Raw genomic sequence first — 17744 nt, forward strand, 5'->3', positions numbered from 1 at the left:
CTGCAAGGATTTAGTTGGTCTCTCAGAATGAGGAACTGGGAGGGGAGCCGCACTGACATGAAGATGTTTTAGCACCGTCAATCCAAAGTTGAAGAAAAGAAGAATTGAAGACAATCAATGAGTCTTCAAAGTGGGAGATTGTTAGTTAATTGAAGACTAATTAATTATTTCCTAAAGTTAGCCGTGATATTTTAGGAAAGGGGTTTCCTAAACCGGTTATAATTCTTGTTGGCCAAGTTTGTAACCTATATAAATAGGTAATTAGGCCTTGTAGAATTGTATTGTTTAGAAAACGATTAAGAGATCGGTGAGAGATTTGTTGTATAACTTTTAGGGCTAAAGCTAGGGTTTCGTTGTGTAAGCATATTGGTGAGGAACAAGAGACAAGGTTATCGTCTCGGATAATTGTTGCGGTGTAACCAAGGGTTTGCTGGGATTCACACGACGTTGTAATCGTTTTTTCTTCATAGTGGATTTGAGTTGGTACGGCTCAAAGTGGACGTAGACAATATATACAAGTTGTATGTATTGGTCGAACCACTATAAATCTTGTGTCTTGTGAGTTGATTTATCTTTCTCGTATTTTCGTAGTTGATTGTGCTTGGTTTACTTATTATTCATCATAATATCTCAAGATCCGTTATTCCGCTGTTGTCAGTGATTCCCTAAGAAAATCCTGACAAAAGCCAACTACAAAATTAAGTCAGCTCCCTGCATTTCATGATGGAAGCCGGAACATCAACTTTGTCTCTAGTAATAGCTCCATAACTACATGATGTATCAGTTTTAGGACCATCAATAATTATTATCACCTCGTTCTCAGCAGGATACTTCCATCTATAGGGGATAACCTCCTTCTTTTTAAGTATACAAGAAACATTCCATCTGGTTAAGAATCCTTCACAGAACCACTATCCACATCCATGAACTTTCTAGCCTCCATCTTGAGTTTGACATCAGTAGTAACCAAAAAACTAACAGTAGCTGCAGAACTAGATTTTGAGGAATGCGATCTCTTATTCCACTCCTTCCAAATATGGTATAAACAAAGCTCTTAAAGGTTAATCTTTTTATAATATTCACACCCCCAAAACCTTTGAAAAATGCACCACACTATTGTAACTCTTGAGTCCAATTATAAGAACAATTCCTAGTATACAACAACTTTAGAATGAGTCCTTGCCATATCACATATGAGAATCTACATGGAAAAAATAAGTGATCTTCCTCCTCATCTACCTCCTAGCATAACAAACATTTTGCATCCTCTAAAATACCCCATTATTTCAGCCTACTTCTAGTTTTAAGTCTCATATGAATAACCAACCACCCAATAAAACAATGTCTAGGAATCATACCTTTCAACCACACCAAAATGACCAATTTAACATGGGACCATATTACACAATAGCCTTATAGGTATGCTTCATAGAAAAATCCGCAAAATCACTATCTTTCCATATCTCCATGTCTTCCATATGCATCTTGGTATCAAATTGGACATCCTTCGTTTAATCAAGTAAAATATTACCATCCTCAACTCCCGGAATCATACACCAAGTATCCTCTTAAATAGAGTCAGCCACATCATGGCTACCCTGTTCGACTAAAGAATTTAAAGTATTCATATGGGAAGGCACTCACATAATCTTCCCTTAGGATGCCAAAAATCAAGTAATGACCTTAGCTGACACAAGATCCCAAATGTGTCTCAGATTAACAGAGATATTAGTCAATTATATATAGATTCTTCTCTCCCAAACCTCCCTCATCATAAGGTTGAAAAATATGCATCCAGCTAATTGGATTATGCTTCTTCCCTAGTTCAATACCAGTTAAAAAAAACCTCTTCAAAATGGAGCTCAACTGCTTTTAGGGAGGATAAATCAGGAGAACCAGAAATGAACCATCCCATATAGCACAACCTTAATTACCATAAACCTTCCAGGATAAGCCAAAAATCTTTCCTTCCAAGACTTAATTCTCTTGATCACTTTGGCAATAAGAGGAAAACAATACTTATAAGATAACCTTGTAGAAATGAGGGGTATCCCAAAGTACCTAACATGGAGAACACTCTCATTACATCCAACATATTGAAGGATACCCTCAACTTCCACCGCTGTCACAACAGAATGATACATAACAGATTTTTGAACACTAACTTCCAACCCAGAACAACCACTAAACTGTTCAAGCACCAACTTAATAGTCCCATCAACCTCAACAGAACCTTTAAAGAAAACAAGAACATCATCTGTAAAACATAGATGGGTCAAGCTAGTGGACTTACATTTAGGGTAAAGCCATAGTTACCAAATTAGGGTAAAGCTATAGTTACCAAGAGATACCTGTTTTTGAAATAGAGAACTGAAAATCTCCATAACCATCACAAACAAATAAAGATATAAATGGAAACCTTACCTCAAACCCCTATGAGCTTAAAAAAATCCAAAAGAAGAACCATTAACCATTATAAAAAATTTAGTAGTAGAAATACACAACTCCACCCAATGAACAAAATGAGGAGGAAAACCAAATTTCAAGAAGTAGCAGTAACAGCTTCCCAACTAAAAGAATCATAATGCTTCCTAAAATCAATCTTCAATGCACATGTAGGGGACCCTCTCTTCCTACGATGATTCCTTACCGACTCATGAGAAACATAATGTTGTCATGGATAGATCTTCCAGAAATAAAAGCAGACCGATTTGAAGTAATTTAACCCCTAATAACAAACTTCATCCTAATAGTCAGGGTTTTGGTAATTCACTTAATAGACCACATTAGAACGAGAAACATGTATAAAATCACCAATAGAGGAATGATTATCACATTTATCCATTAAGGTAATAAAAGTACTATTTACCTCCATCAACAGCTTGATTTTAGGATGGGTGCTATGGTCGTTCAAGATTCAACATTCAACATAAAAACCGTTACAAAAGTGTGGTCTTTTCTCCGATTCAACATAAGATTCAAGCATTTGCTTGGATGTTATCTTGAACCAACACATGAGCGACCAACGGTTAGGCGCTCATAAATCTTCCTTAGCGTCCAATGGTTTGGTGCTCAACAACATATTCTCCCAGAATATGCTTTCCGGCGTCTAATGGTTAGGCTCCCGGGACTAACCATTTGGCAAACCCATCTGGGTGTCAAACTATTGATCGCTGGTGTTAAATATTTGTTTGACCTTTTTTTTTGTGTTACACCCCTTTACATTCAGACAACATAACTCACATTGTTAATGGTAACTCGCATTCTGGTCAGGATATGAAGGTTGCGTGAGGAGATTGAACTTCGTAGAGTTTAGCTAAACCCAATAACTTAATTTTCAAATATTATAAATATATCACAAAAGAGTACACCGTTTGAAATTTGGCTACACAATAGTAAATAAGTTATTTTTAATTCAGTTTCGTTGAAAATACAGTTACACTTCGCCCTTGCAACAAGCCTTTAAACCACCAGCCTTCACTCGTTCACGAGTTATGTCTCGTGAGGTTTACAGATAGATATACCCACAAAATCAATTTCATCCTATTATTGGTCGTCATCTACGACGGGCGAGGTTCGTTGAAGACTGGCATACACTGTCTCTGAGATGTGGTGGAGATACTGGCCTCACAAAAGGCTTGAATCTTTCCATCACCTTAAGGATGTTGAAATGATCTTCATACCGGAAATTTGAACCTTTCCATCTACACTATTTCTCCTGAGCTCTCGCTATAACTTCATCATCAGTTTCACCTCTGAGTCGATATTGGTTGACATTCCATACTAAATGGTTTGGCACTCAACAACATATTCTCCGAAATATGCTTTCCAGCATCTAATCAGAGACTACATTATCAAAATTTAACCCCCCAGAACTATGAACATGACTAGGAATCATGGTGAAAAGAAATGAGAAAAAGAGATGGAAACAAGAGATAAACACAAAATCAACCAGCACAAATCATTAAATAACCAGAAAAAGATCCAAATCAGGGAAAATTTCAAAAAAAAAAAAACGAAAAGAAAAATCCCTTGATTCAGGTCAACGCCTCCAGAAAAATCGCCTATTCCGCTCTTGACTTTGAGTATTATTCCGGATCTAATCTTAAATGTGAAGGATCATAACATCTTATAGTTGCGGTTGGCCAAGTCATTACAATTTGGTTATTTTGAGCCCACTATGGCAGTATGGGTTAAACGACGAACCAAACTCAACAATCAAATAATCAAAACTAATGATATAATTATGTAGATCAAGTTACTTATAGTCGCTTTCCTACGTCTGAAGAGAAAAAATTGAAATTCATCATATTTGGCTAAGGTTTTTTTCCTCCCACACACTTGGAGGAGGAGCCGACTGCCGATACATGACAAGGATAAACAGTTGCCTACTCTTTTAAGCTGGCTCCGAAACCTTATTAATTTTTATGATAATGGACTATAAAAATTCTTTTTTTGCCATCTTGATTTTTATTGTACCCTAATTTTTTTCCCTGGTGATAGTTATTAAATTCCTAGCTACCTTGCACTTGTTCCATGAGGTCCGCTAATGTGGCTAATGACAAGGGAATCCACTTATAGAACTTGGAGCTTTAGAGAGAATTATTTTTGAGTGGGGATTCCCATATTCTTAAATTCACAATATCTCACACTGTGAGAAATCATTTTCATGATAAAATATAATTGGAATTAATATTTTGGGATACGCTCGCCGCGCAAAGCTATACGTCCCCACAAAAATGCGCTCATTCCAAAACCAAACCTCTTCATTTACTGGTCTTCTTTTTAACGATCCGAAATTCATTGATTTTTATAATAATGCTCATTTTTTTTTTGAACTTAGACGCTTGGAAATGTGCTCATTTTTTTTACGAGTAGGTACCGTAAAACTTTGGAAGGCGAATATATCACAAAGTATATTAGCTTGAGATACACAAAGTTTGGTTGTTATATAAAAAATTAGTGTCCATAGTACGAGATAATATGAAAATTGGAGTGTGGGAGGACCCTCCCTCATTATTTTTAGGGTAAGAAAACCCAATTCCATATAAAAAGCAAAACAAAACAAAAAAAAACTCTTACAGTTTTTGGCAAGTTGAATGAGAGAGCATAGAAAAACAGGCAAATCTGATATTCGCATAATTTTTTCCTCTTGGTAGTCAATGGATTTCCCTCCAAAGCACATCAATATCTATGTGGACCAGCACGGTTTTTTTGGAAAGTTTATCTAAATTTTTTTCCCGTTTGTAGTTGTAGTGTTCGACAAATTGTCAAGCAGAGATAAATGCTTTAAACTTCTTGTGGTCTTTAAATGCAACATTGTTGGTATCCTCATTTTTGTTTTTTAATTGAATTCCAATTAGGTACTGGGATGTTGTATGGGGAGAACCAGGAAATAAAGGGAATTCCGACGAGTAATCATCTCTTTCTTTAGCTCATTCCATGAATGAATTTCATGTGTATCTGGCTCACCATTGAGTTCTTTATTATGACCCATTTGATGGTATTATGATTTTTTTTGCAGGCTGAAAGCAACAACTTTTAATGTTATAGTACATAATGAGAACCAAATTGAAGTTTCTTTTTCATGGAAATGGGATATTTCTCTTAAAGGCAAACGCCCGCCTATGAATTTAGACAAAAGGTATGCATTGAATGTACTTTTTTTTGTTGATCTGTATTCGACATCTCTTGGTTGTTACCGCAAACAAGTGGCATGATTAGTAACTCGAAATACAATTTTGTGGCAATCATATGTAGGTATATTATGTTGAAAGATTCTTCCGGTTTCTATACGTACACAATTTTGGATCATCGGAGAGAATTCCCAGAGTTAAACCTCGAAGAATCCAGGGTTGCTTTCAATCTCAGATCAGACATGTAATTCAATCTCCCTTTTGTTTTATTTGTTACATAAGCCTTCAGCCAGTAAACCTCCAAAATTGAATATACATTCTCCCAATTTGCATATTTGGAGTTGGTTGCCCTCAAAAGAACCCTGCCCACAGTTAAAATGTGGCCAGGTTTATGTAATTCAATCTCCCTTGTGTTGTTCTTGTACTCGGCTGAACTTGTTTTACTCGCTGCACTTTAAAATGGCCAGGTTTCACCACCTGACCGTATCAGATACAATGCAAAGAGAGATGCCTGCTTACGTGGATCGCCAAAAAGGTCAACCTTTAGCCTATCCTGAAGCAGTTTTGTTAACAAATCCAGTCAATCCAGTTCATAAAGGAGAGGTACATTAACTAGATTAATTAACTCTTCTAGACTTTTCCATTAGGTACATTGACCGGCTTGACATTCCCGGTAATTCTGCTTATGTTGGTTTGGCTCCCCCAGGAGATGTTGGATCTTGGCAAAGAGAATGCAAGGTTATTTATACATGGCCGTCTTATTAAACATTTAGACAATGTTTTGTTAATCAATGAAATTTTAGTAATTGTTGTGTGTCATTTATTTCAGGGCTATCAGTTTTGGACTAAAGCCAACATGGATGGATCGTTTTTGATCCCAAATGTTCGTGCCGGGGAATATAATCTTTTTGCACGGGTTCCTGGTTTTAATGGAGATTTTAAGCACAACATTAGCATTAAGATATCCCCAGGTTTCAACTTCTCATTACGTATCTTCTATTCCATTCTTGAGTTCTGAAGAAATCTTGCTAATAGGGCGAATTGGAAAGTAACAGGAATCAATCAGGATTTGGGTAAGGTTGTATATGAACCTCCAAGAGCTGGTCCAACATTGTGGGAGATAGGCTTTCCTGATAGATCTGCAGCTGAGTTCCGGGTGCCTGAACCTGATGAAAAATACATGATCAAATTGTTTGTTAATCGTGAAGACTGGTAAGTTTTTACTTCATTCCTGATGATGCTGCATCAGTAAATTCAACATTTTATCATAAACACCTTATCTTTCCGTGTACAGGTTCCGGCAGTATGGGACATGGGAGCAGTACTCAGAAATGTATCCAACTACAGATCTCATCTTCACTATTGGTGTTAGCCGGCACCAGAGAGATTGGTTCTACGCGCACGTGCCAAGGTTGGATTATTCACCATTGCCACACTGTTCAACTTCTAATCTTTGTCGTTCGTACAACCTTAGCAGCATTAATTGATAAAATTTTCTTCAGCTTCACCGTTATCCGATTTTTTTTGCACCTTTAGACTACTTAAAGTAAACGGACCTGATTTTTTTTGAGACATCAAAACTAGGAGACTATCAATTACCCAATATGTTAAAGGTATCAAGTTTTGATCTTCGGAAGCATAAAATACTAGATTATACATGATCTGCAGGATTTCTTGAACAGATCACTTTCCGAGGATTTCAGTTAATGAAGTCATATATCTTTTGATTTTACACACTGTGCAGGAAACTGGGTGACAAATATGTTCCAACAACATGGAGCATTGTATTCGAAATCAACAATGTCTTACCATCCGGAACATATAAACTTCGGATAGCAATTGCATCTGCTACTTATGCTGAATTACAGGTAAACCACATCCCCAGTTCAAAGAATTCTTTTGACATAATTTCACGGCGTCTTATTCAATGTTTTCTCAGTGTTAGTTAATTACTCATATCAATGTACTAATAGGTTGGTCTGAATGACGATAAAAAAAGTAAGGCCCCTCTTCACAACTGGAAGATTAGGAAGAGACAATGCTATTGCAAGACACGGCATTCGTGGTCTCTACTGGTTATATACAGTTGACATACCAGGTAATCTACTTCGCCAAGGCGAAAACACAATATTCTTAACACTAGAAAGAATATTGAAATTCAATGGTTTCATGTATGATTACATTCGCTTGGAAGGACCTGGTGGCATCATGTTGTCATGACCACCTCTCTTGTTGTAATAAGTAAAAAACGTTACCGAGTCAGACTCGGTACCAGGGGTAGAAAAGAATCTCCTCAATACTACCGAGACTGGCTCCCTTGGTAATCTGTATATGACCTTCAAATTTCAAATAAGTTTGTGATTCTTTTTAGTTTTTTCCTTCTTTGAACACAACTAAATGGGTGTTTAAGAAGCTGAAGTAATTCTCAAATCCTTTATAAAAACTTCTTTTTAAGAAATATTCTGAATTAACTTTTGGCTTTTCGACTCAATTGAGTCGAAAAATTACTTCCCACACGATATCCAAACACGTTAAGAGCATCGTATACCTCCGAGACCCAAAAATCGATCTCTAAGTTGAATATTTACCAGAGGCAAAAGAGCTGTTTCTTAACCAAGTAGACTCCAATTTCCTAGTGACTTTAGTTACATGACTCACATCTGGCAATCACATGACTCACATCCGGGAATCCTTGAACACAACTATATGGATGTTTAAGAAGCTGAAATAATTTTCAAATCACTTTTTCAGAAATAACCCGAATTAATTTTGGACTCTTCGACTTGATTAAATCAAAAACTTACTTCCCACCGAGCATCCAAGAACACATTCATAGCGATTTAGGAGAATCTTTATACCTCTGCGATCCAAATATCGATATATAAATTTAATATTTACAAGAAACAAAAGAACTTTTATTTTCCCAATACAAAAAATTAACATTTTTCTTTGCTTCTAAAAATCATACTCAAATTCAATTTTCAAACCAACTTTTGAGTTTTGTGACTTTTAACATTAGTCAAACTAACTTCTGGATGGTAACCAAACAGGCTACGATTTCCTAGTGACTTGAAAAATCTTTAGCCACATGGCTCAAATCTGGCACCCCGAGAACCTACCCACATTTTCCCATTCGCACACGCAGAAAACCAAAAGCGAACCGAAATCATCGGACGGCCAAGAATTCTTTAGTATGATGTGGACAAAATCTAAACCGTATATTTTAGTCAAGATTATTTTTCCATTGAAGGGAAATTACAGTAAGTTTTCCTCTGTAGCTCTGAAATTTCCTCAGAAACAAAACAAACAAAACGTTTTGATTCTCCCACTAAATGCTAAACTCAGGTCTGTTTTCACTGTCCATCAGAAAAATGGGTTCCTGACAGACTTGAAGAGGAAGCATCATGATATCATCACTGTCAATTGTACTGTAACCCACACCCCCCACATTCCCTTTTCAGTTTTTTTCTTCCTCCTCCTCTGTTTTATTCTCAAAGGGGTTTCTCTGTTTTTCTAGTTTCTTTTCTCTTTTTTTCTTTGTTGGGAGCTCTAGAAGAAAGGGTTTTGCTTCTTTGTTTGTTTCTTTGCCTCTTGGAATGGAGTCTCTTGGGTTCTTGTCATTATCATCTTCTTCCTCTGCAAAAGGAAAGAAATTTCCGTCAAAATCGGTGAGTTTTTCATCTTGTTATCCATTATTATAAAACCCTTTTCTGATTTTTTAAATCTAGTGATATTTGCAGTTATTGAGTGTCTGGGTATGATTATTATGGCATTTACTTTTCTCGTCTGTTTGAGTTTAAGAAAAAAAGGGTTTTTTATGGGTTTAATTTCTTAATTTTTCAAAAATATTTGGGGATTTTTTCTCTGATGCAATTGGTTGTGTTTTGAATCTGCTTGTGGATGGGAATTTTTCTGTTTTGGGATTCTGCAATGCGATTGTGTTACTTGTGATTTTTGTTATTTTCAAGTGCACATGACGAATTTGGGTACATGATTCGGGATTTTGCTATAATCAATTGGAACCTAATGTAGAGATTGCAATTTGCAAACATCAATCTCATTGTTATCTCTTCATTTTGCAGAACCGGCCATGCCATTTTTGTGGGGAGTCGGCCAATCCAGATATCTGTGTGACCTGTTGCATTTGCAAGGTCTCTCATGTGCATCTGTATGTGCTCTCAATTTTGCAATTGTCTTCAACTACGGCAGCTATTGTTTCTTACTTGCATTTGTAATATTTGAGATACTATTGTTCTGAATGTGCTACTCCGTTTCTTATTGTTAGCTATTGCCTGCATAAGAAGCTTGGGACAGTTTCAGAAAAATGGTATTGCGAAGAATGTAAGACCTTGTTGAGTTTCCAGCAGGAGCTTCCAGATCAGCTTGCTATTCATGCTACATGGAAGTGAGTATTGCATTTCTGTATGGCCTTGTTTGTTTCATTACGGAGAAGTACCTGTCTTGCAGAGGATTTAAGTACAAATTGAGACTTTCGTGTGTATGTTTCCGTAGTTGTGAAGCTTTAATATCGTAATATGGACTAATAGAATGTTTGGTTTGTTAATAATTTGACAGGGGAAGCTTTGAAATTCTCGATTCAGTTCTTCTGGGTGGAACCTATGAAGGACTACAAGCTCATCTTTCATGGAAAGTTCGTCGCAAAGTTTATGAGGTTGCAAATGCAATGCCCAATGTGCTACAGTTAAAGTTGTATCCTCGTGCCGATGTGTGGCCAGAGGAACTCAACAGATTGTCTCCTACTGTGGATGATATTGCCCTTTATTTTCTCCCCGGTGATAATGAGAGGTTTGGTTTACCATTTACATCTAAATTTCTGGTTTCAATTTTGCCATTTGAAATTTCGATTTCCTTTTTTTTTTTTTGGATTTGAGAAGTGAGTTATGTTCTTGTTCTCCTTTCTTTGTAGATTCAGTAAGGCCTATTATTTGCTTTCAAATGTACTCACGACGAGGGATTCAGCCATACAGAGCTCTTTGAATGGTTGCGAGTTGCTGATATTTTCCTCCAAACAATTGCCTGCCAATTCTCAGAGTGAGTTCTTTGGTTGTTTGATATTTCATGAAAATGCACATCTGCTTAAATAGATAAATTTAGATGTTTGAATAGGAAAAAATATTGTCCGTCTTAAAGAATGTGACTCGGGATATATTGTAATCTACGTGGGTGTTCATGCGCATATGCTCAGACTGTTCTTGTCTATTTTGAGCAGGAATCAACAAGCAAGTCTTCCTATGGGGAGTTTTTCAGTCTGTGGGACAACGCTATTCTTCTTCTCAAGCTTCGGTTAGGAATCAGCACAAAACTGTCAGCCCTGCTTTATGCAACAATGACTATGGTACCAATAAAGACTCACTGAACAATTTTAAAGGGGATGATCTTATGGCAGTCAAAATGGAAACTGATATCATGGAAGAAAATACTGATCAGAGAATAGATAAGGCAGACTTGTCAAATTCTTACCATGTGGAGAAAAAAAGAAAAGTTGGTGGAGATCAAGGGCCTTTGTTAACACCTAAAACTGAGCAACCTAGTGAATTCGATTCTCCTCCTGGATTTTTGACACCAATTACCAGTGACGGTTATTCTACTAATCCTTCTTTACTTTTGGAACGTCCTCCTGGATTTACGAGACCAGAAGCCAACATTGGTTATGCTACTAGTCCTGCTTTGCTCTTGGAAACTCCTCCTGGTTTAACACCTAAAGTAGAGCAACCTGGTGAATTTGATTGTCCTCCTGAATTTATGACACCATTTGCTACTAGTCCTGCTTTACTCTCGGGAGCTCCTCCTGGGTTTAAGACACCAAATACCGAAGACTCTTATGCTACTAATTCTGCTCTACTCATGGAAGGTCCTCCTGGTTTTTGTACACCTATACAGCGGAAAGAAAGAGGTGATTCCTCTGATGAAACCAACAAAAAACTTGTAGCTTCTGATACTATGGACGCAGTTGCTCTTTGGGCTTCAAAAAGGCAGAGAAGTGCTAGAGGTACTGCAATTACTAAGTACCTCCATGTCTCGAGTTTTCAGCCTCAGAAACCTGCAAAGGTTACCGAGACACTGGAGCAGGCAGAACTGCTCTTGCGAAATCATCAGGTATGCACCTAAACTCGTCAAGTTAAGTTTCTCTTCGTGTATGTATTACTCATTGCTAGTTAGGAATCTTTTTCAAAAATGATACTTGAACTCCAACTGTACCTGCTGAACAAACTGTGAGAGATTCTGATCATCGAGTATGAGGATAGGCCTGGTGCACCCACATGTTTATGAACTCACCACTGGTTTGGCTAGTGGTATGCGAGGAGGTACTATTAGTCCAAATGATATGAAATTTTTCTTTGTTTTTACTACAAAATGGGTTGACATGGATTATATCTGATAGAAGTTAGTTGATAAGATGCCATTCAGTAAGACCAACGAAAAACGAAGCACCTTTCCTTGTACTTTTTGATGTACACAAGTGAAACTCTGTGCTAACTGTATTAGTCCTTGATCTAACACTTCATGAGTTAGACAAGAATTGAGTTTTACAATCTGAATGTTCCCACCAACAGGTCTCCAATCCTGTTCGCGAAATGCATTCTACCTCGGATTGTAAACCAGTTCCAGTTAAGGTGAAGGAGGAATTTGATGAAGTTTCAAAAGATCTGATCCTGCAGGATACTACGTCAAGCCCAATCCCGTTGCAAATTGAAAATGTAAAAGATGGGGAACGCTGGATCACTGAAGTCTCGAATGAAAATGATCCCAAAGAAGAAGAGCATGATAATGGTTTGAAGTTGACACTAAGGTACGATGAAAATATCGGATGGCGTGCAGATGTGTAGTAGATATATGAGCGCATAGCTAGGAAGAGGAATTAGAAAGTATGTATAGTTTTTGGTGCTAGGCAGAGATACTTGAAACTGTTGCCATGTTTTTTACAGTCAAATTGACAGGAAGTTTTTGTTATGCAACACAGAAGGCTGGTTTTGTATAAAGTCTTGAGTCTGGTCTAAGGTGTGCATCATTGTTCAGGAAAACAAAAGAAAATGAACTTATGTTCAGGCAATTATTCATGACTATTATAATCTTGCATTCGCTTCATTTTTTACTGAAATAGATACAGAACACAATGTCCATCCAGGGAATGTACCCTGCTCAGTTCCACGCGATGGTGCTAATGCCCATTATGGGGCGGCAATATACATCTCCCCTGCATTGTTCAGTCCTATTTTTTTTTGGGTGGCAATGCACATAATGGGGTGACAATTTTGTTATTTTGGAAAAGTAATCTGAATTAGGTCATGATCCAGGTTATAGTCCACTGACCATAATCCTCACCCCGGAAGGCCGCTATTCATCTTAGCATTTTAAATTGAGAAAATTGTCAGTCCCCTTGTGATCCTCTATTAAAATTAGAGCAAAAAATGGTTACCAAAGAAAAAAGAAGAGATGTATCAAGTTTTGTTTCTAATAAAAGGCCTATAACTAACTTTCTTGTAAACGCACATTCTTTACTAATAATATAGCTGCAATTATGTACTAACAAAAATGAAATAGATTTTCTTTTCTCTTTTTTATCGGTGTTAAGCTCCCTCTCTGCCGTCAGTACCAAAGGAGAGGATGAAGAAAAAAATAAGAGTAATGAAGGTCAGATTATTGATGAAAAACATTTGAGCATTCACAAAAATAAAAACACAATCATAAAAAGGTATTCATCTTTCTAGCTCTTTTCATTTGTGTTTGGATCATTGAATCTTGCATTTTGATTGCATAATTATTAAGTTCTTGTGGGCGGCTATGCATGAATGTGCATCCGTCCCTTTATTTATTTAGTCTGAATTCCCTACATTTTTTGTTTTTGGAGAGCTAATTAGAAGAGTTTAGGTAATAAGATGGTTTTTCATTCTCTTTGTTTTGGTTTTCCTCAATATACAATTAGAATTCTAAACAATAACCTTCTTTGCATGGGCACATCAAGAAGAGATAAAACCATAAGATTATCCAAAATCATCGTTGTATACAAAGATAAATAGGTTTAACGAATTCTATAACTATTAATTAATTCACCAACATTTTCAAGAAAATAAAGCATGCGGCATTGAGAAAACTAGCCATCTGATTAACCTTTTGCGCATATGTCTTACTAATTGCTAAACATCTGATTTGATGATCTGAAAGAATTACAGGTAAAAGTGGTGGTAGGAATTTTTTATAAGAGATGAAGAAGACGAACTATAGTTCCATGTTACGGTCGATAACAGCAATTCTTTCCATCCTTTTACTGTCTATTACATCCGTCGAAAGTTCGTTAGCTAAGAACATTCAAGTAAATGTTGCCGGTATGTGGAATTTCTTCCTTGTGATGTCACATATATACGGCGTATACAAGATACAACAATATCAATGACAGTTTTTGTTTTTCTTCATGTTTATGTTTTGGATACAGCAAATGGAGGCATGGACACTACATTAAGGTACGCATAAACATTATTACGTGCACATGTGCGTTTTTTGCTATAATGTGAAATCGATATACAAGTTTCATTTATTGTAGGCATCGGAAAGCTAGACCTTCATCTAGGGGAGATGCTACTACCATTGGTGGATCTAACTCTAAACTCCAATTACTCGTTCAAGAACGACACGTACATATATTAAACACTTACAGTGCCTCAAAACACTTCACTAAGAGAATATCAAATCAACATTACTTAGTTATTAATCGATGGGACAATTTTCCTGCAGGTAGTGTTGGAGAACAACATAGTTCGAGTAAACTTATCGAAACCCGAGGGTCTAATAACTGCAATACAATACAAGGACATCGATGGTAACTTACTCGATCATGGATCCGCAGAAGATAGCAGAGGGTAATGTACAAAGGTTCTCTTCATTGGAGTTCTAATGATCTTCAAATGAACCGTTTTCTTGTATAAGATATCACGTTCAACACTTCGCTAACTAATCTATCAATTCGCCAATTAGGTACTGGGATGTTGTATGGGGAGACCCAGGGAAAAATGGGACGACGGACAAGTAATCTCTCTTTTTAGACCAATGTGATATTAAATATATGTAGCTCCCTCTGGTTTGGGACCAACGTAATATAATATGTTTGTAGGTTGAGGACAACAACATTTAAGGTTGTAGTACAAAATGAGAACCAAATCGAAGTTTCATTTACGATGAGTTGGGATACTTCTCTTAAAGGCAAAGTCATGCCTGTTAATGTAGATAAAAGGTATGTATCTAATGACCCTTTGTTTATCTATATACAACATTATGTTGATTATACCTCTACGAGTAGTAACTAGTACATGTTTTTTGTGCAAACATCTAGGTTTGTTATGCTGAAGGATTCTTCGGGTTTCTATACGTACGCTATTTTTGAACGTTTGAAAGGTTGGCCCGAGCTTAGCATTGCAGAAGCCAGGATTGCTTTCAAGCTCAGCGAAGACAAGTAAATGACTCTACCTTATGAAGTTTTTTGAACTCGGATAAACATGTTTTGAGTTTTTTGTTGCATCAACTTGTTCACTCTCTGCACTTTAAAATGCCGCCTAGGTTTCACCACATGACCATAACAGATACAAGGCAGAGAGAGATGCCTGCGTACCAAGATCGTCAGAAAGGTCAACCTTTAGCCTACCCGGAAGCTGTTCTGTTAACAGATCCAGTCAATCCAGCTCATAAAGGAGAGGTAAATAAGCTGCATGACGGAGGCATATATAGAATATTTTTGGTTTAGTAAATTTGTGTTTGATCTATGGTGCAGGTAGATGATAAGTACCAGTATTCCACTGAGAACAAAGATACTGGGGTACACGGATGGATTAGTGCAAATCCGCCAATAGGATTATGGATGATTGCAGCAAGTAATGAGTTCCGCGCAGGTGGCCCTCACAAACAAGACCTCACCTCCCATGCAGGCCCTATAAGTCTTGCAGTAAGCATCATTCGGATCTCTTTGTCTATCTCGATCATACATCTTAGTCTTCCCACTCTAAGAAAAGCATCTTCATACATGGATTTGTGATTGTTATTCAGATGTTTATTAGTAATCATTACACTGGAGAGGATCTAGCACCGAAATTCGAAAATGGAGAACCGTGGAAAAAGGTTTTTGGCCCGGTTTTTGTGTATGTTAACTCAGCTCCTGAAGCAAAAAAGGATGTCTTTACAACACTCTGGGAAGATGCGAAAGCTCAGGTTTCATCGTCTCTATGCTCTTACTTTTGTCTACACTAAATATAATATACATGCTTAAGAGAGTTTCGCCACATCCCCGTAATACATGTTGTTTCAGTTGGCAAAGGAAATCAAAAGTTGGCCTTACAGTTTCCCTGCTTCGGCTGACTTTCCAGCCTCAGATCAAAGGGGTACTGTTACTGGCAGCTTGTTAGTCCGGGATAGGTATGAATCATCTCATGTCTCCTTTAACATTTTCAGATGTAGCTTAAGTGAAACTCGTTTAATCAATTAATTCACATGTCAAGAATTTTTCCATTAGGTACGTTAACCAGCGTGACATTGCTGGAAAATCTGCTTATGTTGGTTTAGCTCCCCCGGGAGACGTTGGATCTTGGCAAAGGGAGTGCAAGGTTTTTATACATTTCGGCCTTATGAAACTTTAATCGACGTCTTGTTAGCAAATGAAATGAAATGTAGTAATTCCTGGGTTCTTTCAGGGCTATCAGTTTTGGACTAAAGCCAATGCTGATGGATCATTTTTGATCCCAAATGTTCGTGCCGGAGAATATAATCTTTTTGCATGGGTTCCTGGTTTTATTGGAGATTTTAAGCACAACGTTATCATTAAGATATCCCCAGGTTTTGATTTTTCTCATTTCGTATGTTATATTCCATTCTCAAGTTCTGACGAAATCTTACTAGTAGGATGAACTGAAACATTGTACAGGATCTAAACAAAGTTTGGGTAAGCTTGTGTATGAACCTCCAAGATCTGGTCCTACATTGTGGGAGATAGGCTTTCCCGATCGATCTGCAGCTGAATTCCGAGTACCCGAACCTAATAAAAAATACATGAACAAACTGTATGCTAATCGCGAAGACTGGTAAGTTGCTAAGCCATCCCACGCGATGCTGCCTAAGTTCAACAACGATTTATTCTAAACACATCTTTCTGTCTACAGGTTCCGTCAGTATGGAACATGGGAGCGATACTCAGAAATGTATCCAACAAGAGATCTAGTCTTTACAATTGGTGTTAGCCAGCACCAGAGAGATTGGTTCTACGCGCACGTCCCAAGGAAACTAGGCAACAAAGGTGTACCAACAACATGGAGCATTGTGTTCAAAATCAACAAAATCTTACCATCTGGAACTTATAAACTCCGATTAGCACTTGCGTCTGCTACTTATGCAGAATTACAGGTATACTATATCCCGAAGTCCAAAAGTTCTTTCGATATAGTCTTACGACGCTCACTCAATATTTTCTCGGGTCACTAACTCACCTGTCAATGTATAATAGGTTCGTGTGAATGACCAAAAAGCAGCAAAACCTCTCTTCACAACTGGCAGAATAGGAAAAGACAATGCAATTGCAAGACATGGAATTCACGGGTTGTACTGGTTATACACAGTCGACGTACCAGGAAATCTACTTCGCCCAGGCCAGAATACAATATTTCTAACACAAACAAGAACTTCAAGCGCATTTTATGGCTTCATGTATGATTATATTCGGTTGGAAGGTCCTCCAAGCAATGTTGCATAGAAGAAAAAACATATCCGAGTTGGTTTTTACATGCTTAACCGGATGTTCGTAGGATGTTACCACAGTTTTGTTATCTTACTTGTAAATATAAACTTTTAAGTATATGTTTGCTCATTACTATGACGCCCTAGGGGAGTTTAAAGCCTGGTGGTGTGTAGGTTTGCATTTATGTCTTGTTGTAAAGGTGAAAGTTATGTTATACTTACAGGCTGCAGCTTGTGATCCAAAAAGGATGGTTTATATTATAGGACGCAGGAACTGAATTTGAGTTGACGTCTTACTCTGTCTGAGTTAGATGTGAGGTCATTTTTAATTTTTGAATTTGATTTTTATGGTATGTTACCCGAGGTATGACATGGCCC

At 37.3% G+C, this 17744-nt stretch overlaps 3 protein-coding genes across 3 annotated transcripts; all 3 read left to right on the forward strand.

Moving 5' to 3' along the window:
* The first annotated feature begins 5162 nt into the window (after positions 1–5162).
* On the forward strand, positions 5163–8010 carry LOC113356833. Its single transcript, XM_026600061.1, has 10 exons — positions 5163–5221; positions 5364–5414; positions 5525–5644; positions 5761–5880; positions 6104–6239; positions 6466–6607; positions 6692–6848; positions 6931–7047; positions 7381–7504; positions 7610–8010. The coding sequence occupies exons 1-10, from the start codon at positions 5163–5165 to the stop codon at positions 7724–7726; spliced, it is 1143 nt and encodes a 380-aa protein (XP_026455846.1). The 3' UTR covers positions 7727–8010.
* Positions 8011–8957: 947 nt separating this feature from the next.
* Positions 8958–12709, forward strand: LOC113310967. Its single transcript, XM_026559794.1, has 7 exons — positions 8958–9304; positions 9719–9804; positions 9922–10041; positions 10212–10442; positions 10564–10688; positions 10867–11753; positions 12212–12709. The coding sequence occupies exons 1-7, from the start codon at positions 9233–9235 to the stop codon at positions 12482–12484; spliced, it is 1794 nt and encodes a 597-aa protein (XP_026415579.1). The 5' UTR covers positions 8958–9232; the 3' UTR covers positions 12485–12709.
* A 498-nt stretch (positions 12710–13207) lies between these two features.
* On the forward strand, positions 13208–17382 carry LOC113310959 (probable rhamnogalacturonate lyase B). The gene is made up of 17 exons (XM_026559787.1): positions 13208–13350; positions 13829–13981; positions 14089–14116; positions 14197–14287; positions 14388–14512; positions 14628–14678; positions 14764–14883; positions 14983–15102; positions 15207–15342; positions 15418–15588; positions 15690–15851; positions 15949–16055; positions 16153–16243; positions 16331–16472; positions 16561–16717; positions 16796–17036; positions 17137–17382. Exons 2-17 carry the CDS (start codon positions 13861–13863, stop codon positions 17380–17382), a joined length of 2109 nt encoding a protein of 702 aa, XP_026415572.1. The 5' UTR covers positions 13208–13350; positions 13829–13860.
* Positions 17383–17744: the final 362 nt, after the last annotated feature.

This window comes from Papaver somniferum, chromosome 1, assembly GCF_003573695.1.
Source record: "Papaver somniferum cultivar HN1 chromosome 1, ASM357369v1, whole genome shotgun sequence".
Lineage (NCBI taxonomy): Eukaryota > Viridiplantae > Streptophyta > Magnoliopsida > Ranunculales > Papaveraceae > Papaver > Papaver somniferum.

What these genes read in the sequence shown, in the direction of transcription:
- LOC113310959 (XM_026559787.1), top strand. Translation starts at nt 13,861, where the DNA reads ATGAAGAAGACGAACTATAGTTCCATGTTACGGTCGATAACAGCAATT. An exon ending in CATTCAAGTAAATGTTGCCG is followed by an intron (nt 13,982 to 14,088) that starts GTATGTGGAATT and finishes TTTTGGATACAG; the next exon opens with CAAATGGAGGCATGGACACT. An exon ending in GGCATGGACACTACATTAAG is followed by an intron (nt 14,117 to 14,196) that starts GTACGCATAAAC and finishes CATTTATTGTAG; the next exon opens with GCATCGGAAAGCTAGACCTT.
- LOC113356833 (XM_026600061.1), top strand. Translation starts at nt 5,163, where the DNA reads ATGGATTTCCCTCCAAAGCACATCAATATCTATGTGGACCAGCACGGT. An exon ending in AATAAAGGGAATTCCGACGA is followed by an intron (nt 5,415 to 5,524) that starts GTAATCATCTCT and finishes TTTTTTTTGCAG; the next exon opens with GCTGAAAGCAACAACTTTTA. An exon ending in ATCCAGTTCATAAAGGAGAG is followed by an intron (nt 6,240 to 6,465) that starts GTACATTAACTA and finishes CATTTATTTCAG; the next exon opens with GGCTATCAGTTTTGGACTAA.
- LOC113310967 (XM_026559794.1), top strand. Translation starts at nt 9,233, where the DNA reads ATGGAGTCTCTTGGGTTCTTGTCATTATCATCTTCTTCCTCTGCAAAA. An exon ending in AGAAATTTCCGTCAAAATCG is followed by an intron (nt 9,305 to 9,718) that starts GTGAGTTTTTCA and finishes TTCATTTTGCAG; the next exon opens with AACCGGCCATGCCATTTTTG. An exon ending in ATTGCCTGCCAATTCTCAGA is followed by an intron (nt 10,689 to 10,866) that starts GTGAGTTCTTTG and finishes TATTTTGAGCAG; the next exon opens with GAATCAACAAGCAAGTCTTC.